The 23749-nt window shown below is 43.1% G+C and overlaps 2 protein-coding genes across 2 annotated transcripts in view; one reads left to right on the forward strand and one right to left on the reverse strand.

The window, feature by feature from the left end:
• Positions 1-19331, forward strand: LOC118411491. The gene is made up of 7 exons (XM_035813788.1): positions 1-1228; positions 7300-7496; positions 13552-13650; positions 13754-13887; positions 14127-14319; positions 14571-15920; positions 16163-19331. The coding sequence occupies exons 1-7, from the start codon at positions 283-285 to the stop codon at positions 16262-16264; spliced, it is 3021 nt and encodes a 1006-aa protein (XP_035669681.1). The 5' UTR covers positions 1-282; the 3' UTR covers positions 16265-19331.
• LOC118411497 (BTB/POZ domain-containing protein 9-like) overlaps positions 17937-23749 on the reverse strand; it is a 20049-nt gene continuing 14236 nt past the window's right edge. Inside the window, exons 10-11 of the mRNA XM_035813800.1 lie at positions 22223-22301; positions 17937-20500 (exon numbers count right to left, since the gene is read on the reverse strand). Of these exons, the coding sequence (XP_035669693.1) occupies positions 20348-20500; positions 22223-22301 (232 nt within the window). The 3' untranslated portion in view covers positions 17937-20347. The remainder of the gene's footprint in view (positions 20501-22222; positions 22302-23749) is intronic.

The raw sequence follows: 23749 nt of genomic DNA on the forward strand, positions 1-23749 counted from the left end.
GCTCGGCACTACAAGCACACACGCCCTGTTAGGATCGGCTGTCCCAGCCGTCGCTACTTCTTGGAGGCGGGGAATAGAGAAACGCGTCGCCAAGGATATGTCTTGGCTGAAGAGTGGCAACGTGTAGAGTTGCCGAAGAGGTACTCGGCTCGCGTGGCGGCCATGAGAGTCGATCGCAGCCGGCAATAGGTGCTTGAACCTGTCAGTTCTACGGGTCACGGCACCGGGAAGTATTGTTGATAGTGTATGTAGAGATATGTATGACTACATGTAGGGTTTATAATGGAGACAAATTCGACAGACAACGACGGCCTGGGGTTCTCCCCACCCGTCCGCTCTATAGACCTGACCCTAACCGTAGCCATCTGTACCGTAGCCGGACTGATTCTGGTCGGGAACGCCGCGTTCTTATGCCGCCGGCGGCGTCCTAAAGAAGGCGCCGTCAACATCCTCCTCCTGGACAACCTGGCGGGTTCTAACATCGGGCTGGTGGTGTATCTCTCCGGCCTGGTGACGGGGGATTTCCTGCATCATAACGGCCACCTGTCCGCGGCGTCGCTACAGATCCTGTGTAATGTGGAAGGCGTTCTCGGCATCCTGTTCTCGGAGCTGTCCCTTTGGCTCAGCCTCACCATCACCGTCAGCATGTTCGTCCGTCAGGTCTGTCCACGCAGGATGCGCCGCGGCAAGGACTACCTCCCCGTCTACAAAGTCATCGCCATCGCAGAGTGGATGACAGCCCTGATCTTAGCTGGCTTTCCTCCTGCTCTGTCCATCTTCTTCAGTAAGGACCACGCGCCGACCGTCACGGCGTACCACGAGGTCTTGTGCCTGCCCCAGGGAACCAAAACCGAGCATAAACTCGAGTTCACTCTCTTCTTAAATTGCGCTATTGTACTGACCATCTTCGTCTGCCTGTCCGCAGTGCCTTGTTGTATCAGGGGACAGTTAAAGAAGGCCTCCCTGGCGATGGAGGAGAGGATAATAAAGCGGGACGCGGCGGTGTTCGCGAGGATGGGGGCGGCGGTGCTGATCATCGCCATCCCGTGGGTCCCCGCCCTGCTCATGTTTACCATGACGTACTTCGGGATCAGGATCAGACAGACCGTTCTTCAGTGGACCCTGTGGTGTGTTCTACCCTCCGGTCCCGCCATGTTTCCCGCGGTTTACGTCATCGTGGTGGAGAGTACCCGGTGCCGCCACCTTCTCAACTCGTGCAGAGACAAATGTGAGTCATCTTAACGGTTCATTTGATAAGCCCATCAGGTTCACTGTTCACATCTAGACATACTCAATAACTGTCTGGAATTAGTTTCTGAGTTGGTTCTACATTGTTCTTTTTTATAACTTACAACAGTGATGGTATGGCTAGAATACGTCGATGAAATTTAGACATCCAGGTAATAAGATACGCCAAAAAGCAGTTACTCAAGCAACTGGGTATGATTTTTGAAACGGTCAGACGTTTCAGATAACATCTGTTATCATTCGCCAGCGAACTGCTTTTTGGCGTATGCCTTGAATATCTCCAATCCAGTTTCAGGCGATATCCATGCACATTGAATTATTATTTAAAGTGCTCTCAAAGTTTGGCAACTACAATTAATATGACATTACACAATGCAATTATAGGACCTGCTTTATTGCAAAATTATAATCTAAATTATAATGTAACGTTGGCGTCAAATTTGAAAAGGCGCTGGGGCACTGGCATAAATCGTTATGGCAAAATGTAAGATACCATGCTAGAAGAGAAAAATAGACCGTTTCTTTGTGACAACGATAGTTTCAGCCTCAAGTTGAAACACAAGATCAAACATAAATCACACTTTCCAACTTCCCAGCGTCTCTCCAAAGTTGATTAAAAGCAACCGTTGTGGCGTAATTTGTATAAATTGATGATAACAATATGACAGCGTGCGGCATTTTGCTGTTGTGGAAGCGTTTAATCTTTGTATCAGCGTGAGTTAAATTGGCCATTGAACACCTTCACTTGCTCAATATCTAACCCCCACATTACTCACACAGACCGCCCAGTCAGCACTTCTATCTGTGTTCAGATAAAGCTGATTTATAATTCTCCACGTCGGCACAGACCGCCGACGGCTCCGTTGAGATTAGCAGATGTTTTATTGGATCACCATCCATTTCCAAGGACTCGACGCTACACAGATCCTTATCTGTTTAATAACACGCCTGACATTTAATAGTCACGACATTGTGTGTGTCTCTCTAAATATATATCCACCAAAGATGAAAAGATGGATGCCCTGCAACAGCATAATCTTGGCTCTGAGGGAACCATAATTTCCTTGGTTATCGAACATTTTCAAGCGGAAATTTAACTGAGAATTTACGTTAGATGAAAACAGAAGGCCAGGAGGCTAGCTAAATTCACTTGCGAACTGGAGCTGAGTGCAATAATTGACACGTCAGATATGTTGATTTTCGGGTTCAGTATTTTTTCTCCGAGAACAAGTAACATGACATGTGCCCAACTGTTAAAAAATATCTATAGTCCTGATCTTGGTGCGCGTCCCGCTACAGAAGGATTAAGTTGACGCCATTCGCTCCTTTTTGCCTTTTACCTCCGTACAGTTAATGGCATGAGATCAGCCGCTGATATCAATATCACGAGTAGGAGCGAGCTGAAACGTAACAGATGTTCAACCAGTAAAACTTGTCTTGTTAATTAATCTCCAAGCAAATGTGCGGCTCATGTGGTTTTGCACATTTTTTGCAGCCTTTCTGAAAATAATTCACCTCAAAGGATTTGTTTAATATATTCATTCAGTTGTACATTATAATAAAAGAGCAGAAATAAAACGATGACAACAAGGATATGAGGTGCTGGGAGGGGGTGGGCAGTGCCCGACATCCATGCTAAGTTTTAGCTGTGTAGAAAAAGAAAAGGCTGGCGTGTTCCGCTGAGCTGAGAATAATAGCAGCCGGTAAAGTTTGGCAGGGGTGATGCGACAGGTGTTTGGATCGAGGTCACGCGATCACTGACACAACTCTGCAGCACTGGCGGCTCCAACCATGGTCAGCACCCGGCTTTCTGTAAAACTACAACAGTACACTTTATTCGAACTTACACGGCTCAAAATTACACACAATGATTAAGTTCCTCTAACTATCTATTCCATGCGCACAATCGGACTGAGAAGCAAACACAACAAAATCGTTCATAAATGACTTCTTGAGTCTTCCTGTTCTCAAACAACCTGAGTGCGGTTGAAAACATGGCCTGGTGGGAGCAATAACTTACTCGATAACTAAAAAGAAGTTTTATGCCACAGTCTGTGCAACACGTGGCGTTACATACAATGTCCTTGACGATACAATCTCCTGTATGTGGGTGTGATAAAAGCTTTAACCACTCTGGAATAGCGCTTAGATATTAGATAGCTAAAATAGCGTCGTCACGAACGAAATTGGGCAATTTGGCCAATCTTCTGTCAAAAGACTCCATCTAACTCCTGCTTTCTTGCGCTGTATATGGGACGTATATTTGCTCCGGCAATCGACAGTTTGAAGAGAAATCTATCAGGGATAAATGGTTTTTCCTCCATAAAAATCACTCACGCTTGAGGTGTTCATCTCCAGGCACCTCCCGCCTGTGTTTCATCACTCGTCTCTCTCTTAAAGGCAGAGTCGTAACATTTCTGCAAAACTGCCACAATCATGATTGTATCCTCCACATATCACTATTCCCATAACGATATATTTTATCGTGTCTCAGACTAAATTGATGTCTATTGGTTTGTTCACATTTGGGTCCTCTTATCAACCATTGCTCGTAAAAATAGACCCTAAAGCGGCAACCTTTTAATAACAAATTTTGTTATGCTGTTAAAAACTGGTGTTTTATTTCCCAAATCTCACAATTGAGGGCCCTCGTATGCTCTCAGCGTACTTACACGTCTATTTGATTGACACGTTTCTGTATCGTCTGAAATACGCACTCGATTTATGTGTGCTCAAATTGGTACAGGAAGTTGCATCTTGTATTTATTCTGTCAAACGTTATGATTCTGTGTATTTGAATTGTTTCCTCTTATACGCTTTTTCCGCGTCTGATGGTTAGGATCTAATGTTCATAGCCATCCGAGAAAATAAATCTATATTAAACCGAGATCTGGCAGGAAATCAGCTCAGTGCAGGTGCGGAGGAATTGATAACCATGCCTCGTTGTGAGAACCGCCTGCACGTCCAAATATTGTATCTGTGAGTCCCCGAGGGCGGGCCCACGGGAGCGGGGTCTGCCCGGGTCTCGTGCCGTGCGTGGTTAATAATCGTGGGAAAACACCTGTACACTCCCACCGACGTGAGGCGCATTGCATCGGGGAGTGGTGCATTCCGAAACGTGCCCAACTTCAAAACGTGGATGGATATACCGAAATGTGGTATGGTATACCCCGACATTTTTTTAATTTAAATGAAATAACTGCAAATCGGGATTCCTTTCAATATCTCTGAGATGTTAAAAAAGACAACCATAACGCTTTGTTTTGGCTTCTCAGTTTTTTTTTACATACAACCATCCCTCAAAACATAGAAACATAAAACAAAAACATGGAAATACATAAGTCTGGCAGACCCGCAGTCACCGTGTCATTCATTGAACCGCTAATTTTGATGGACATCTAAGATCAGTAAATCATCGTATGCGATTTATTGAAATGGTGTCCTTAGAAAACAGCAGGCCCCGAGGCCGGCTCAGGCACCATATGTCACCACAGGTTTCTATTCCCATAGCAACATCGATTGACGCAAAAGACGTCATTCCAGATGTTTCTTTATTTCCTGTCTCCATATACAATGCATGAGCCACGAAAATATCAGTTGGCATGCTGTGTACAAATTAGATAATAAGAATCAAGGGCATTTGTATAAACAGTGTTTAACCGTAATATGTAGTTATTCATCAAACATGGCTAGAGTGCTTCAACATCCTTGTAACGTTACATGTATAATTCTTTGTATTATCATATAAGCAGTTCCCTAGTGAGTCTGATGGATACTTTGGCTGTCGTATCATGATCTTACTAGAAAATCTTAAGGACAAAGTGGGGACGTGGAATAAAGCACAACTTTATTCCACGTCTCCACTACAACACGTGGAATAAAGGACAACTTTATTTCTCCACTACAAACGTCTGTCTCTGGGTCAAGCTGAAGGATCTAGATAAGGTGACGGGCTGTTGAAGATAAGGTGACGGGCTGTTGAAGATGAGACAGTGAGGGATTGACGGTTGTCTGCATTCTTCTCCGATGGAAGACCATTCAGCACAAATGACAGTACCAATCAACTTTGATTTGAACGAAAACAGCAAAAAAATCATCTAGCTAGTGTCAGAAGTTAGATTAGATTAAATCAGATTATGTACAGTATTCAAAACCCAAAATGCGGAAAGCGTATGAATGTTCTTTCAACGACATTTAACGTTACAACTTTTACTAGACATCCAGTTAGAACAGAGAGCTTCAAACATTGAAATTTGACGCTGCAAGTATTGCGACACATCTGGCGGCATCATTTCCTTAATGGTATCAAAGTAAGAGGAGATCATCAAGATCTCTTTGCCTTTGTCAATATTTCATAGACCTTATATTGATAGCAGAAGATATAGTTACTTTTATCATGGGACATCTGCCAACAACTCACAACTCAAGAAAACGGCATAGCCAAGCGGCAGAGAGCTTGAAGGAACGGCAAGGCATACTAGTAATTTGCAAAATATTCCGTTATGTGCGACATGACTAGACTAAGATGCTGCCGCTTTGCCTTAATCTATATAGAAATTGTGTTTTGTGAAACCGTTAGAGTAGACAAGCCGGCACCAACCATCCCCGGATGTGTGCAGGACTAGTCTGTCACAAGCAGGAGTCATGAGCGAGGCGGATTGAAAGGCCTGGTGAGTAGGATTAGGCTCTGGACAGGAAACTGATTTTACAAATCACATTGAAACGTAGCCTGGTATTGAGCCTCTTTCAGCTTCTGTCCGCTTCCAATCTATCACTACCCTTCGGAAACAAGCCTAAGATGATGCAAGGACATTACGTCCTTGGATAATGCAATGCAAACCTGATTCTAGTCTGCTTCCGACATAATGAAATAATCTAACTCTTTTTGAGAGACATGGGAGACGGACCGCCATTGCCCCTTCTATACCGCTGATCGAGGGGTCTTGCAAAGAGCGCATTCCAAACCTACTGAAGGATGGAAATATATGTCGTTACCTGTCATGAAAATGTCGTAAAATGGGCCCATGTGTCGTAAAGCGTGCTGTGCCAGAACGAACTTATTTTCGCTGTCTTGAGTCACACTTTGATGTCATTAGAGGATGTCATCCTTGAAATTAGTATTGTTACTCAATTCCTCGTGACTGTTCCTCATGGCGATTCAAACTACGATTCGGAAACAGTTTTCAAACTGTGACTCAACTTAAGACTTGTTAATGTCTCAGCAAACCGATCTCTATGCGCATATGATAATAACATATAATAAGAGAAAACTTGCCAAGTTGAGATTGGATCGTTGCTAATTTGAAATTACGTCACCCAACTACTCCTTTACATCCAATTGAGCGCCGTTAAGTTTGTCGCACAAAATAGGCTATGTTCGTTAGTCTCCTGCGGATTAGCATAACCGTATTATCCACGCACAGCTGTGACGACAGTACTGTCGTCTGAAATACTAAGATAAAACGTTTGGATCGGTGCTTAGGCGATTCTTCCGTCTCCTGGCTCTACCTGGTTAACGTCAGGCGGATCAACAGGTTACTTCGACTGGAAGCTTAGGAGACTAAATTGTTTTATTTGGTATTTGTAACTTTCACAAGTACTTCCTTGGCAAGGGAATGAAAACCTCATTATTAAATACATACCATCCACGACAAAATGTGTCAGCTATAAAAAAGTGCTAAACATAAAATGACAAGGGAAAAATGCATGCCGCCCTTTACACAATCACATTATAGGACACAAGGTATTCAATGGGGCGTCCTGTAAGTTTTTTTATCAAGAACTTCAGTTACCGAATGTGAAACGAGACATTTATAAGGAAGAAAGTGGAAAAAAATGCGGATCCTCTCCCCGGTGGCTGAGGTGAGTTCCATTCAGCACCAAGGACAGCACTAATGAGGCTAGGTTTGTTCAGCCATTATCACCATTGTTTCCAGGCGGAAAGATGAGCATAGCTGAAGCTCAGGGAGATGACGTTTCACATTGTAATTGATTGTTGTACTTGTATGTTTATTTATTTATTTAGTTGTTTGTTTGTTTATTTGTTTTCAGGGCGGAAAGGTGAAAAGTACAGTCTGAAGCTCCGTGAGCTGACGTCACAGATGAGTCTCCCGTCCCTCGCCTCCAAGACGTGCCTGCGGGAGTCCACCCTGATGAAGGAGGCCGTGGCCGCCGCGGCTGTGGGAGAGGCGCCGTCAGAGGTGGAGTGGACGGAACTCTTGCAGCCGTGCGCCGGGCCTCATGACCAGGTAGGGCCGGGCTCAAGACGCCTGGAGCACCACATAACGCATCAATATTGACGCGTCCCTTTGATGTAGAGTGATGTTACGTCCCTGCTGATCCCTGCTGTACAGACACATTAACGTTAGGTCGATCTGATGAGGTAGCACGCGATCTCCCTCCCTCAGGACAGCATCACAAACTGTCATCTTATACCCCAATATCTCCTCGGTATCGATGGAAGGGGCCTCATTCCTTTCTAATTCGTGTAAACTGTTTGTGATATAACGTTAAATTTAGTTTTCAATTAAGTCTTCTGTTGGCTCCACGATAAATTAAAACCAGCAAATCCATAATTAGGCAATCATTTTGTTACGCGTAGTTAGTTAAAGAACTTGAGACAGACTAAAAGCTTATCTTATATTGGCAGCCTTTCTCATATCTCGATATATAATACAGCCTGTAAATATTTGAAAATCCTCTAGGATTGAGACCTGGCTTTTCACCTTATAGCAATGACATTTTTTCATATTTTCCAAAACCCAGGCTGTATTCTCTCACTTCATTGGCATCACGCCTAAAATATTCGTCTCAAATTCCACATGCTGCTATAAGAAATACGAGAAACGAGCAAACTAATCAAATCGTTGTGGCCTCATCTTGTTTCGGCTTCACAATCCCTAACTTGTGTCATAAAAGGCGGCAGGAGGAAATTGTAGCTCGTAGATAACATTGAGCGGTCTGGTCGTAAAGTCCACAAATCCGGCATCATCTGGGGAAAGGCGTAATCTTGTAACAGTAATTTGTGAGGGAAGCACTCGGTGTTAATAAAGGTTCGATTCAAGGTGCTCGTCAACACAAATTGTCACCAGAACGCGGGCTGGAGAGAAAAGTATCCATCAACTTCAAATTACTTGCAAAGGTCATTGCACGTTTTTGTGCCGGGAAAACGATTTTGCGGAGGAATCGTTTCACGTGAATTTCATTTCCGTTTATTGGTCTCAGCTTCAATGCAGGCTATTTCTGATGATTTGATGTATTTATCTCTTTCTTAAGTTTTCCCAGAACTATACTTTTCTCGGATAGCTTAAGAAAATTGAGAAGTGGGAAGTTTACAGTTTGTGGAACGCGGCGGGGAATAGTCAGTTATAGTGGTTCAAAAATAATTCTAAAGTGAAAGGCAATAAAATTCTACAAAGAGACAAAATCTAAATTCAATCAGTTATGTCATAAGCGCAAATCGACTGTCTTTCTGTAACGTCATTGTGAGACTTGCGGTGCTGCATAATCTGTGCGAGTACGGAAGAGGTTCCGCCACAAAAGCAGTTGGCCTGGCGATGGAAGCACACAACCTTCCATATCTCGGGGAAGGAAGGGTCACCTCCTGAAGGAGTACAGTAGTTGGTAATGTGCATAAATCCGCACCAACAGCTCACTACCCTCTCAATGCATCCGTATGTAGTTCGGCATGTCGTCTCCTACTCCAAGTATGTGTGGGATTATGCACTTTTTCTTTTTGCACCGTAGCAGTTTTTTATAGGTTAGGCCATACTGACTTAATTTTATGGTAGAGACCGGAGTCCGGTCAACGCTTTTCTATATCATATACAATGGCCACCTTCACCTTCACAGCATAACAACGGCAATAAAAATAGATAAATGTCAACTGTAAGGGTATCATATGTACCACACGTCTGCCCTTGCCGATCGTTAATGTCCATTTTAATCAGCCGAGCCTCTGTCGTGATATTTATCCCGCACATACATGAGTAACTCTGCTTTCCAGCGGGCTTTACAGATCGATCTACCAACCGTGATGGAGCAAACTTTAGTCAGTCTCGTTTCGAACAATGGAGGTAAAACGCTGCAAACAATTACTTGTGAAGACCCAAGCTAAGGAACGTAAAGCAACGTAATCGCTGCGTAATGTTCTTCACGTAGCGCTTATACACCAGTGTCTCAGGGATGCCTACCCGATCCCCTGGCAGTGGCGGCGGATATAAATTATTCATCGCACGCCTGGCCCCACGCGACTTGCCGGCGACCGCTACTTTCTCCGCTACGTGGCGGACTCGTCTCGCTCCATGCACTTCGGAAACAAGACCGTAACTTTCCCGTAAGGTTATCATCCATGGCGCAGTTGGGTAAGGCGGTGCTTCACATACTGATGATGTACATGTGAACTGTGGAAGATCTTATCGGATCCCATTCAAGACAGATCCAGTCGTTATCTTCGACACAGATATAGGAGCCCAGCAGCAGGCACCACTGGCATCTACTGCACATGAACGACAATTATGAACGAACTCAACCACCAAAGGAGAGTGATCCAGATGGGATCATCTGGAGCTACGTATACAAACTACACATTTACAGAAACGTTGCAAGAAAATCCGATAACATAAATGCAAATAACGTCCGTCCATCTGGATCCCATGGTGGAGACCAAGTCGATGTAGGTTAATGAAGGATGCCCGCCTTATCACACTGACCACATGTTCCGAAGACTTTATGATTCTTTATCAGGAATCAGTTGAAAACCCGGCAACATCAGCACCAAATCTCCCAAACATGACTCGAGGTATATCTATGTGATTTCTAAACCCCTGGCCTGACGACAGAATCCATCCTCTCTTTCCAGCACCGCCGCTCATATTATATAACACGTTCTATTGACTAATCTGCTTATTATAATGCATTGTAAGGCTGGAGAGGATGAGGTGACGGACAGAACCATGTTCCATGTGAAGTATTTAAGGCAACAGAGAGCTTTGATAGATCAATATTACGGCGCCTTTAGTGCTCATCCCTGATGTTATAAAGCTCTCGGGGCAAAAGTTTTTTGAGAGTGGACAAATTCTGGACAACTTTGGTCAGTCAGGCGCGAGAAAGCAGACGACAGAATAAGGTCACCGAATCGTCTAGATCAGTGGCGCGAAAAGTTAATCTCCAAGCAGAGAAATGGTGCAAAATGTTTGAGTGAGTTAGCCTGCAGGGCATGGAAGCCAGATACCTTATCGACAATCCTCTGCTTTTTAAAGATGGTCCCAGAATAATGTTCAGGTAACATTATTAAAAGAAGCGTTTGATACGAGATTTTCGTGATCTCTAAGCTAAGAATACTCAGGACAGACAGGTAACAAATCGCTGTCCACAGGTACGTGTAACGTTACCTAATGCATCACTCCTACTCAGTGGCGTGTCTAATAGAGACTTGGCGTCAGCCCAAAATGGTACCAAAGCGCGCCATTTTTCTTCTCCTGCTCTGTGCCCTGGAAACCACTGTATCTACACAGGTCTTAAGATGCTCAGTGAAATAAGACGCATGATTAAAGACCATCATAAATAAAACATCCACGCACTCATCTTCTGTACAACAGAAATCATTCCATTAAGATATCATCTTTGTACTAGTGGGTGTAATTCATCTTGGGATTCATTTGTAACACAACAGTCCGCCTGTCGGGTCCCTACTGTGATTAGTTATCATACCAGACGTACGTCTTGTTACAGGGCTCATCAAAATAATTACTGCATATTGTTCTGCGGCAGGTGTAAGTACAATTACCGACGGCCGGCGATAAAGGCAAACACACAAAGGGATACCGGTTTATCAAGTATGAGCATTGTTTAATCCAGACATGAGCCTCTAGACTCTTTTGTATAGTGTACTTAAGACTGGCAGACAGGAAGACAAGAATAAATGAGCCTATCATCCGATATAAGTAATGATTATTGCAACAATGGGTATGGGGAGGATACCTTAACGGTTAGACTGTAGCGCTAAATAGTCTATGGGGAAAAGGACGTATTGTGCCCATGTTACAAAATAGGATGAATCGTTTTACATTAGTCACAAGATGACGGCAGGCGTAGTCTTGTAATGGAAACAGATAATGTCGGCATTTTGTGTAGATTTGCGACTTCCGTATACACCTGAGAGGATTATGTTGTCAAAAGAGATAGAATTCATTCTCGAATATTTTATGAAGAAGTAACCGTTGAAGCGCATAATACAACACGGTCGACTGGGATGCATATACCACCCGCGTTACATCACATTTTCCTAATGGGGCTTATCAAGGCTCTGCTACTAAATAAAGATGGTTGGCGTGGTTAGCTCGGAAAATTAGGGATTTTCATTTTTTTCTTGTTTCGTCCAGGTCTGGTCTTAGGCTGCGGCTGCAATTTCGCCCCCTAGCAGCTTCATATCGTATCGTCATGTTGTATCGTCGTTAGAAAACTAAAAATGATGTTTGCCTTGCGTTCTCTGTGGACAGCGGTGTGGAACTTCAGGGTATCCATAACTGTCGTTATGCGTCTCCTAGTACTTCGGGAGAGCCAGTTTTGTTATCATGTTGTTAGACATTATTACAGAAGATGGGTAGCATAACGGCACGCTTATTGAAAGATGATTAATGCTAGATGAACCTATCCAACCAGCGGGTAGACAAGGATGAAGAATGGATGGATCCTGTGGGAACCGCACGCAAGACCATTCATCAAGATAACGAGAGGATGCTCCATGGTTATTTAGTAATGTTCTGATGAATACCCTTCCCCCTCCCAGCCATGCATGAGGAGCCGACTGAGATGTATATACGCAATGCTATGGATTAAAAAGTGTGTTTTATCATAAAGCAGAAACGAATACGCCAAAGATAGATGTCACAACACTTTGAAAATTGTTCTGTGGGCATTTGATATCCATATCACTTAAACAAACCTCTGAGAACTGGAGGGGTGTGTTCAGCTGAAGACGACAGCCTTGAAGACTCATTAGAATTCCTTGGAGTCCTGTTATCAACTTATCAACTTGTTCACCCGGTGCCCACGAAGCGTTTGATGAAAGCATGGGGCAGGTAATAGTATTTCCGGACACGTACTAGAATATCTGGTGATAATGTCACCGCAGGTTATTCTTCCTTTCCTGACGAAGAAAGTGCTGACACGTGTGATACTAGTATGCCCCTCAGTGCCCGACTGGTCCTTTTCCAGTTTAAAAGCAGGGTACGTAGGATCATAAAGTGAGGCAGAGATGGATCCTGTCCTTGAGCAGGGGAGACGGCGGCGCCTTATTGTCCCTCTCCCAGAGAGGCTCGTACGTTCCTGTCATATCTGTCTGTTACGGTACGAAAGACAAAAGGAAAGGCAAAGACGTAGATGGATGGTTTGACTCATTTGACCTTCAGGACAGGGATTGAAGCTCTCATCGTTCATGTGACCCTGTCTAAAGAAGGAGGAACCACCGCCTGATCTCTGACGGTGATCGTGACCTCAATCGCGCCTTCAAGGCGATGTTGTAGATGCCCATAGCAGCACATTACGGACTTTGCAGAGTATGAAACGAACAAATACATAAATACCAAACAAGCAAACAAGCATAAACTCTCGCTTTCAGAACTTCAGTGGGTCTGCATTTGGAAAACGTTTTAAGTTGCCATCCTTAAGAAATATTTGTCCTTTCAAGCCATGGAACATTTTATGGAAACTACCTGTTTCTCAGTAGCTTATATGTAGCCTTTCCACTTGAAATGATGGATGACTTTAGGATATCCTCCCTACAAGCCAGTTACTTTCGTCCCGTCCAATTCCACTGAAAATTCCCCTCCCCTGGATCCCGATTGCGCGCGAGACAGAGGATTTAGAGTGAAAGCCTCGCCTGTTGGCTGCCCTTGATGGTTCCTGCTGATTTGGACCCCAAGGTCAGGGAGCACTCTACTTCATTTGTTTGATTAGCCCCCGTGGACCTTACATCGTCGCCGTAATTCAGACAGGCTTTTCGTTAAGATGGGCAGACCGGTCGGAGGTAGTGATTAGTGAGCGAGATTTGCGCTTGAAGTCATTGCTGGCACCACGCGTGGCTGATGAGTGGAATGACACAGGGGCTCTGCTACTAGTACTCAACGTCTGTTACATAGCAGAAAACTGAGCAAGACATCATATTCTTTCAATTGACTTAAGTCACTTAACATGCATTTTTAGAAACACATCGAAATGTAAGGTTTCAAAGTGAGTTTTTTACAAATAACCATTTTCGAATTCAATCCTTCTCCCTCTCTCATATTTCCTGCGCCCCTGCAGCTGCTGGCGCTGGTGTTGTGGAGTGGTGAGGGGAGCGCCCTCCAGACCGGCACGCTGAAGCTGTACCACCCCACACAGGCCAGGCGATGGGACACCGAGGTAAGTACTAGTACGTTAGCTCCTTTACGCGTAATAGCACAGTATGTGAACGCACTATTGATATCCGTCCAACGCCGTCCCTCACACGTCCGCTTGCTCTTAGGTACAGATGGCTGGGAAGCTGGCGGCGCACCAGAGCCCCAACATCATCAGGTACCTGTGGAACTCTGACGACCACACTACCAAGGTGCTGCACGTGCCGGACAACTGGGTGGACCAAGTCTTCACCAGGAACAAGTAAGTACCAACATCTGAACTTAAACTAGAGAGACAGAATAAAAAATTTCGAACCTATAAACCTCGAGTCTATATCAGAATTCGCCTGTGATCAGTCGCAAATCAGCGGCTCTAATCGAAGTGTTGGATCCGTAACGTCAAGGTTGTCGGAGACCTAACATACAAGACAAAATAGAACAGACTTGTTTCTTTTGGTCGACAGCTAATTAGTCCCTTTCTTGTGTTTTCCGCCCGGAAAGGTACATCTGTATCCAGACGTACGAACATGGGTCTCTGAGGTTCTTCCTGCTGGAGCACTTGGGGCTGCTGACGGACCTGCTAGTACAGATCGTGGCCACGGAAATAGCCAAGGGGCTGGCCCACCTGCAGAGCATTGGTATCGTCCACAACAGCCTCAGCGCTGCTTCGGTTCTGATTGGAGGCGACATGGAGGTTAGTTTCTAGTCTTTTTGATTGTTATGAATGGAGCAAGAAAAAATTAACTAGGTAACTACATGTGTATCATTCTACAAAAAAAAATGTGTCAGGACAAAACATACCACCAAATAACAGAATACTAGTACCCAGACATGCACGATAGTAAAACTTCATAAATTAATAGATTTTTTCAATCCACCCAAAAAAGCATATATGAGTTTTCTGTATTGAAAAATGATAGCTAATACCATGTGTATCCACTCCAGCATAGCGTCATTTTGCGAGTGGCCATATCGGACTTTAACAGCTGCAAAGAAGCTCCTGTGCCAGACCCGGCGGAGCAGGAAGCAACAACGGTCGGACATGACACAACAACGGTAGACGTCTTTGGTTCATCAACGAAGGGCGATACATACGATATCGACATCCGCTCCTTGGCACTGATCTTGCTCGAGATGCTGGCGCGGCTGCGGTCCCGGTCCTGGACGAGCCTTCCGCGGGCCCGGCGGAAATTCAGCTGCGGCAGGAGGAGCAGCAAGCTCCGGGAACGACTAAGGGTGAGCGGCAGCGACCAGGAGACACCTGCCAAACTTGGGGAGGGGATAGAAGACACCAGCGCGGAGGAAGACGACGCGTTCGGAGAGGTCCAGCTACAATGTTCTGGGCTGAGGGAAAGCCTTTCGTACGACGCGGGTGACTCCAGAACATTTCCCACCCAGACGTTCCGAAAGGACAGTTTCAACTTGACAACGTTCATGCCGGAGTGCACTGAGCAGGCAGAGTCGGTCGTGTCCACCGGCCAGTCTTCGTCCGGCATCCTGACGGGCAGAGGGCGGCGCCCCGACTCCGATACCTCTTCTGTCTTCAACACCCTGGAGTCCAACAACGGCAATCGTCATGTCGTAGACATCAACACTACCTACGACTCCACTTTGTCAAGAAGCGACGAAGCGGAGTCAGACAATAAGTCTAGCTACACTTGGCCAAGAAGTGCCGAAACGGGTAATGCCATCTACTCCGTTGAATCGGAGGTAACCTTTAGCAAACCGTCCATCATGACGGAGGAGTCCGAGAGCGACAAAAATGGTGGTGTTTTTGAAGCAATGACACAGGACGCCCTCTCCGAGATTAGAAGTCCCGAGAACCGAATCGTCGTTCAGGATTTCGCCAGCATTATCACGAGCCTGGACGGGTATAATGAAGAGGAACAGAAGGGAAGTGACGACTACTCTGAAGCTTCCACCATACCGGCTGGAGATGACAACCACTCTCTCTGTAACTCACAGCCGTCCACCGTGTCGAGGCAAGGTATTATCCTCTCGGAGGCGTCCACGCCGCCAATCTGTAACTTTGACGTCTTCCTCTCACCCGACAGCATGTCAGCCTACCTAAGAGACGACGCTTCTGAGCGGCTGTACACCCGCAAACCTCCTCGAACCTTCTCCTTCACCCAGGAGGAGCGGCTACCGTCCGCGGTGGGTCCGCACCACCTCCGGTACTGGCGGGAACTCCGGCTGATGTTCCCCTGGCTCCTGGAGGAGCCGGCGTCGCTAGGCAACAAGCGGCAGCTCCAGAAGATCATCAACGTGCTGCGAAGTGGATTGGAACTCAGGAAGGTAAGATGGTGGTAACGTTTCCTTTTCTGATATCCAATCAGCTTCTACTACTTCCGTCATGGCAGTACTGTGCTATGCTTCCGAATCTCATGACAGAAAGTTCGAGATTTCAGCACCAAGGACAGACATTGAATAAGGTATCAGATTCTTTACCCAATTTCATTCTGTACCAAGATGGTGTGAAATATATTTAAGGAAAAACTTTTGAGGTCACATGATCAACACTTTCTCTCCTCTGATAGCTGCTGCAGATCATGACACAGTGTCTGGTGAGCGACCCCGCACCGGCCGTGGAGCAGGTGTTGGAAAACCTCCACCAGTGCATGCCGTCTACAGACATCTAATTACAATTACTAGTGTTTGCGGTGCCGTAAGTATCCGTCAGCGTCCATCACTGTTCAGCAGTATTCGTCAGTGTTCGTAGATTTCCGCCAGTGTTTCGGCTGTGCCATGTCTAGGGTGACATTGTGACATTGTAAAAATCATCCCAACAGGCTTTCCTTGCGGGACGTTGGGATATAGCGAGCGGGCGTTATCGTGTAGTGAACGGTATGTTGTCTACGCATGTTGATATGTATGTTTGTTGTTTTAGGAACATGACGTTGTAGAAAATTGGAAGACAAAATTACAGTAGTTACACCGCGTATTTGCCACCAGCGCCGGCTGTTTGAGATTTGTTGATATTCTATGAACGACGTCTTCGTCTCGAGGAATGACGTAATGTTAACGGTAATGTGTACCTGGTTTGAAACAGGTGCTTGCAGATTACTGGTAGGGTACGCGAGAACACAAAGCGGTTTCTTCGTGGTTTGTCCATGTAGATAACATTGTTTGACTATTGACCGGAATTTGCCATTCAGACACAAATATACAAAGGAAGCAGGCACATTGATGTATCGTTACCTGTAAGTAAGGCTTTCCGCTGTGTAACAAAGAGTTCGGATTGCTATAGCTGATACCGTACAGTGTCTGCAACGTTGTTACTAATCATCAGTAGGTATTGCGTACGTGTGTCGTCTGTGGATTAAACATTCCGCTAAAAGGATGAGATTGTTTCAGAAAACATATGGTGCAGCTGCTTTATCGACGTGAGCTGGAGACAAATGCCAGGCCGCTAAAAGTGTGATGTTTGTCTTGTCGGCTGTCACAATTTATAAAATCACCTTACATCTGATGTACCTCAATGAACTTTGTACCTCAATATGTTAGGAAAAGAAAATAATTAAACAATTAAAGCATTTATTTCCTGCTATCCATATGAGGGCAACAGCCGTGTAGATTTGAAACAAAAGCGATGGTTTTGAAATTGCTGATACTGCATGTGAAAACTAACTTTCTAACATTTTGCAGATTGAAATGGACTTATTCAAAGTAATGTTAGATGTGTAAGATGACGACGGCAATGTTAACATTATCTGTTCTTTTCCTGATTATAGAAGTTTGTACATACACATGTATATAAGACGTAAATTATGGTGAAATGGTACGCCAAAGGTGATGTACTTCTTGTATGTTTGATATCACGTTTGTACACTTGAATAAAAGTATAATCCTGAAATGGTTGTTCATGATGGGAGATATTTATTGACTTGCTCTGCTTAACTGGTTAAATGTTACAATAAATGTCTTTGATGTCAGGATTGGTCCCGGAGTATTCTAGTAAATAGCACAATATATGATGAATATGCCTAAGATTATGTGTCGGCTAAAGACATAATGAATATGAAGAAAATTGGATATACCTGTGTAACAGTCTAGACTTCCTAATGGTGCTCTCTAAGCTTAATTAAAGAAAATGCCAATTTGACAATTACATGCACATTACAAGTGCAGGTGTCTTGTTTTGGATGATTGAAAGTCATAAATGGCAACCAATATATGCCCTGTTTTCTGTATACATTCCTGACATAACCTTTATATACTTGCTACCTGACATTCTGTCACAGACTGAGATTATATTATGATTCATGGCAATACTTCAGGAATCCCTCTAGGGACAGCAAACAGACACAGAGATCAGTCCAATCATAAATTTATTATATACATCTTTGTCCATGACACCGGCTATAAAGCAGCATTAGCAACAAATGAACATAAAAAATACATGCTGTCATTGAGTTTGTGTAAAGTCTCAGGGCAAGGGAGTCAAACTACTAACAGTGCACAACCTCATCAATAGTATGCTGTGAAAGGGTTGTTAATTATTCACCTCACATACTTCCACACTCTCCATAGCTGTCAGTCAGGATCTGAACAATACCCTCCTTAACCTTTCCCTGCGGAGGCAGCCTTTTGGCACCAGGTGTGCTTCAGTTACTGGGGAAGGCAGCAGGGGGAAGTTATAAAAAATCTTGTCTGTCAAACATCATGTTGGATTTGCAAGAAGTGGGACAAATCCAGGGTTGGTACACAGCATATTGCAGCAGAAACATTTCTACAGAGTGTGTTCAATACATGCTGGATGTTACATTGATCAATGTGAACACCTTTGCTAGTAATGTTATCTGTGTAACCTGGATAGCAAGAGAGATCCTTTCTCCTATGCACAGACATATCCACGTCATTGAAGTCCATCAAACTGAGCGGAGTAACAGACATTGGTTTGTATCTGTGTAGGAGAATGGAGAGATCATGGTAATATCAAGGTCACATCAATTTGACAAGATGTTTCTCCGATTCTTCACTAAAAGTTACTGTTGTTCCCTCTTAAAGACAGCTAATCACATTGGCGCAGCCTGAAATAATAGTTTTGTCTCCATCACAGTTTTGTTATACCTTGGATTCCTGTTCTTGACTAATTACTGCGATAGCAATATGCCATTTGACTACCAACTACATAGTAATTCTTTGCACTTGTTTTGCCAACAATATCAACTATTCACACAAATTTGTAACACAGTTGTAATTTGATATCATAATTCTTTTTCATCCAGTAAAATTTACAATACAGCCAGGGACTTGACATGCAACATACTTCCTTATAAATGTCAAGGAGTTACAAACACCAAAAGCCATTGCAGAGCCGCTGTTCCTAGTTGCACATCTAGAGTTTTACACTTCAACCTTACAAACACTGAAGGGGCACAAACAAACACTGATTAATACTTGTAAAAAAACCCTCTGTATGTACCAGTAACACACACGGGAAATTGTACACAAAATCAATGAGCCAACTATGCTGACTGCAGCCTCTTTCCATAATTACATCATCATATATCACATGCCAGGATTCAATCTGTAGTGGTCCACATATCCAGGAGTCATGTTTGAAATGATGTTACAGAAAAATCCATAATCTTTTCAATTAACAGTTGCCTTTCACTTTAGGCATATCATGGCCAAGACATCATGATTTCATGGTATTTTGTAGAGCTTGGCAGACAAGACAAAGAAAACTGCTGTATACTTGAACCAATGACATGATCAATGATTTTACATACAGGCACAAAGGAAAGTGGCTGATAACGCAACCAAACGAAAATAACAATAAAATACTTCATTGCAATTTTTCCTTCGTGATTTAAGCATTTCCAAACAGCAACATCAAAATTCATTTTTGCTCATGTAAGACTAAGAACAGGTTTGGTACTTTCGTTTCAAATTGGCCAACATATATAACTGCCCTTTGGCGTAATACATAATTGACACCAATCTGGAATTCTATTAAATTTGACCTGTCAAAGGAATGACATAAATACAGACATCACAATACAGAGGATAACACCTCCTTTCAGTTGATACATGTATACAAAACTGTATATTCATAATACTGTATTAATGTTTTAATTCCTACACAAGTACCTGTAAAGTGACCATTGTCATTCCTTGCTATGATTTGATCTTCATAAGTATGCATAAAGAGGGGCAAAACCTTTGGCATGGTATACATGAAATTTTCCTTTATCAATATGAACACCATAAAATCAATAGCAATACAGAATCTTGCATAATCTGACAGACTTGGTCCTCTCTTTGATCTTTTTCTAATTTTAAAATTCATCTCTTCTATAGATATTCACCAAGTTTACACTCACAATAATTTTGAGAATATGAAAAATTAAGTTCAGATTCAAAAGGTATACAATATTTTTTAGATATATTGCTTTAGTATATCTACACATTTACAACTAAGTGAAGTATCTCATTTACAAAATTTAAAGTCAACAAAATTACAAGAATAACATTTTTTTCTGTTAGCATACAAATATTGAATGAAGGGCATAATTACACAAATACCCAATAAATATTCTTACGCAATCTAAGCATTGCTGGCTTTTAAGGATACAATTCCTCAAGAAGACACATTCATATCTGAATTGCTGTACACAAAAATGTTGAAATCTGATACAGGCAGGCTTTTCTTCAGCAAACCACCCCACACAGCATACAAAGCTAGGACTACAATGCAAACTCCTATACTGGTCCTGTCATATGTTGTACTGGGCATGGAAGGAGCCATCCAGGGCAGGGGGAGGGCCACCCATGGCACCCTGCACCGAGCTGCTGTCAGAGGAACCATCGTCTGAGGGCGCAGGGCTGTTAGGGTTGGCGGGACACTCAAAATGAACACAGTGGAAAACCTGGAAAATAATTTTTGGTCATTATATTAACTTGACTTTCCTCCCCGAATAGGCAATGGAAGAACAGTACCGTGTTCTCTGTTGTCCTATTTCAGGCTCTGGCTTGAAATCTTACTTACAAGTACATGTTGTATTTCATTTGCCAACCTTCCCTCTACAGAATCCCACATCTGATACTCAAAATAGGAGTCTAGAAGCCATATCAGCAGAGAGAGAGTGTGGAATTACAAATGACTGTTTTAAGGCATTCTGTGCCAAGTTCTTGCTGCTCTTCAGAACAAGACTTATGAGTCTTTGGCATAGAAAAGTACCCAGCTCACCATCATAAATCTATGCTTTCTTTCTGTAAAGTAATCTCTCCTTTGAGGCACTCCTAACTTGAAGGTGAGCATCCTCCACACCCCTCTTTCTTTAGTTGCAGCCATAAATAACTAATCAACTTGACCAACAACTCTAGTATTGGAAATAGGTGTGGTGGAAGCTAATAAAATGAGCTGACTCCTGAATTATTCACAGAAGTATGGTCCGAGAGTGTGTTGGTTACACCAGTGGGTGTAAATCCGTCCAGAGGCGTGTATTATGCCATAAATCTGGACCTGTGTATGGGGCGGGAGTTCTCGTCCAGTGAGCCTTACCTCACGCCCCGTACAAGGCCATGGCACGTTAATTATTCATCAGTGTAACAGGTCTACTCCGGGGAGGGCAGTTTTAGGAAAGTATGGAGGCCAGACAAACTTAATTATATGTAAGTACAATGTATCTACATGTTGACTGATTTTTAGCGGCTGAAAATTTGTATGGCTATGAGAAGCTACTGTAGGCAAATGTCTTGTTACCTTGTATAGTTTTTCTGGAAATTTGTTTGTGTCAAATTTGTATGTCTAGAATTATGAACAGCTTTTCTTAAAGTTTACTTTAGATCTCAGCAAACCTCGAACTTTCCTGTGCAGACAAGCAAGCAGCAATATTAATGTTCACAACAACATTCAGTCTAACCAGCCACTACTTTTCACCCTTCATTTCATGTATTAGCAGCCTGAGACCCTGACCCAGCTGACACTTTACCAACTTCAAAGCCCAGAAATTGGTCTAACAAATTCCTTTCAAGAAACCTGCAAATCTTTCAGGAACACTGGACATTCCTTTTGGCTCATTACCTGCTAATAGGGGCTGGTGCTCATGGGCTGCTACTGTGGCAGGGAGAATCACAGGGAAAACCAAACCCTTGACCTCAAATGAAGCAAAGGAAATTGGTCTCCACTCAAGGCACTTGTAGATGTTTTACTGTCCCACTGTGTTTTCTCATTTTCATTACCAACTGATGATAGAGGCTGATGGTCTGCTGTGGTGGAGACACCCACAGGAAAACAACAACCTTGGCTCCCATTGAGGGACAAGAAAATCAATGGATTGTGCTTCGAAAAAACCCACAACTAACCAACGAGATCCCCAGAGAGACATTCAATCCACCTAACATAGTGCAAGATTGTTAACTTTGGTTTGGGAGAAATATGCCCCAAATGAAAAAAAAAGACTTGTCAACCAGCAATTAGTTCTATAGCTTATGAGTCGATCCCTCATAATACAAGTACACAATAATAATCATATGGTTTATCAAAACTAGACATCACTACCAGTACCACGCACAAATCTGACCAAATTGCATAAATCTGACCATGATGCACTTGGCATTAATAGCTGACATATCTTGCAATGCCTTACCTCATTTGCAGTATTGTGGGTCCCGACTATCCGTATAAAGGTGACAGGTCTCTTTTCAAAGAATATTGCCTGCCAGGATCTGCACAAGAACAAGAGCACGGATGAGAACATTATTCATTATCAATCTACATTGTACATGACATGAAAGAAAAATATGACTTGTGTTCACTGAGATATGAAAATAAGTTCATGGGTTATCATTTTAATGAAGGCTTTCAGGTACAAAATTTACAGATCAAAATGTTCACCAACAGATCCATTGACCAACAGTGTTTTCTCCCCATGACAGTTTATACCTAGTACTACAGATGTGAAAAGCCTTGAAATAAGTAATGACAGTTATTATTACCTCCATGAAATGTCATGGAGGTAATATTTTACCCTGCGTTTGTCTGTCTGTCTGTCTGTCTGTGTGTGTGTAAACAAGATAACTCAAGAACGGTTGGGTGGATTGGTTTCATACTTGGTGTGTTGGTAGGGTGTGACAAAAGCTGGAAATGATTAGATTTTGGGCCCCCTAGCGGCTCCCCTTGGTACTGCAGCGCAACTTCCGGTTTTGCTATCTCGGTGTTCTGAACAGGCTATGGTCACGATTTTTGAGTGTTAGATAGCTCATGTGCTCAGGAAGAAATGACATAAGTTTGGGCCCCCTAGCGTTTAGTTTTGGGATAGCAGGGGCATTTTTGTCAAAAACTTCTGAAGATGATAACTCAAGAAGGGAACAACGGATTTTCATCATTTTTGGTATGTAGGTACCTTAGGCAATGTTTTACAAGATAAGATACTAATTATGCAAAATAGGAGCACATTTGCATAATTAATGAGAATATTCTATCATAGCAGTTTTTTCAATGTATCTCTTGTTCCAGACATGCTATGGTCTTGACATTTATGTGGTAGATAGCTTTTAGTGCCATAAACAAGTGGGGCAAGTTTCAGCCCCCTAACATTTAATTGTGGAATTGCAGGGGTGTTTTTGTCAGGACACTCCAAAGAGTGCAGAAAGGAACGACGGATTGCCTGCATTTTAGGCATGCAGGTAGCTTAGGCAAAGATGTTCATAATGATATACATGTTATGCAAATGAGGACTTAATTTGCATAATTAATGAGGAAATTGTATAGTTCCATTGTTTTTAATAACTGGACCTCAATACATGTAACACATGTTAATTATGATTGGTGGAATATAAGCAGATACCAAATATGGTAATGATGAACTTATTTGCATAATTTATGTAAAAATTGCAAAACCACTTTATGATTAATAATGGGAATTTTATAATTGTGACGTGTACGTTAGTCAATGATAAACAACACCATGCATAAACTATGTTAATTTGTTAGTCAATTCCATGACATTTATGAAAGCTCTAAAATTTCATGGAGGTATGAGGTCGCCGAACTCTAGTTGTTTACTAAGTTTATGCAGCAATCAAAATTTCCTCGATGGCAAAATTTAAAAGCAAAAGCCCGTGAGGAACACAATGTCATCTAAAAGCACAAAGAGCAGCTCAATGAATCCCCA

This window comes from Branchiostoma floridae, chromosome 1, assembly GCF_000003815.2.
Source record: "Branchiostoma floridae strain S238N-H82 chromosome 1, Bfl_VNyyK, whole genome shotgun sequence".
In the NCBI taxonomy this organism is placed as follows: domain Eukaryota; kingdom Metazoa; phylum Chordata; class Leptocardii; order Amphioxiformes; family Branchiostomatidae; genus Branchiostoma; species Branchiostoma floridae.

Bases quoted from the DNA above. Each gene is read 5' to 3' on its own strand.
- LOC118411491 (XM_035813788.1), top strand. From the start codon at position 283: ATGGAGACAAATTCGACAGACAACGACGGCCTGGGGTTCTCCCCACCC. The intron at 7,497-13,551 runs GTAGGGCCGGGC...GCGCCCCTGCAG, and splicing joins GCGCCGGGCCTCATGACCAG to CTGCTGGCGCTGGTGTTGTG. The intron at 13,888-14,126 runs GTAAGTACCAAC...CCGCCCGGAAAG, and splicing joins CAAGTCTTCACCAGGAACAA to GTACATCTGTATCCAGACGT.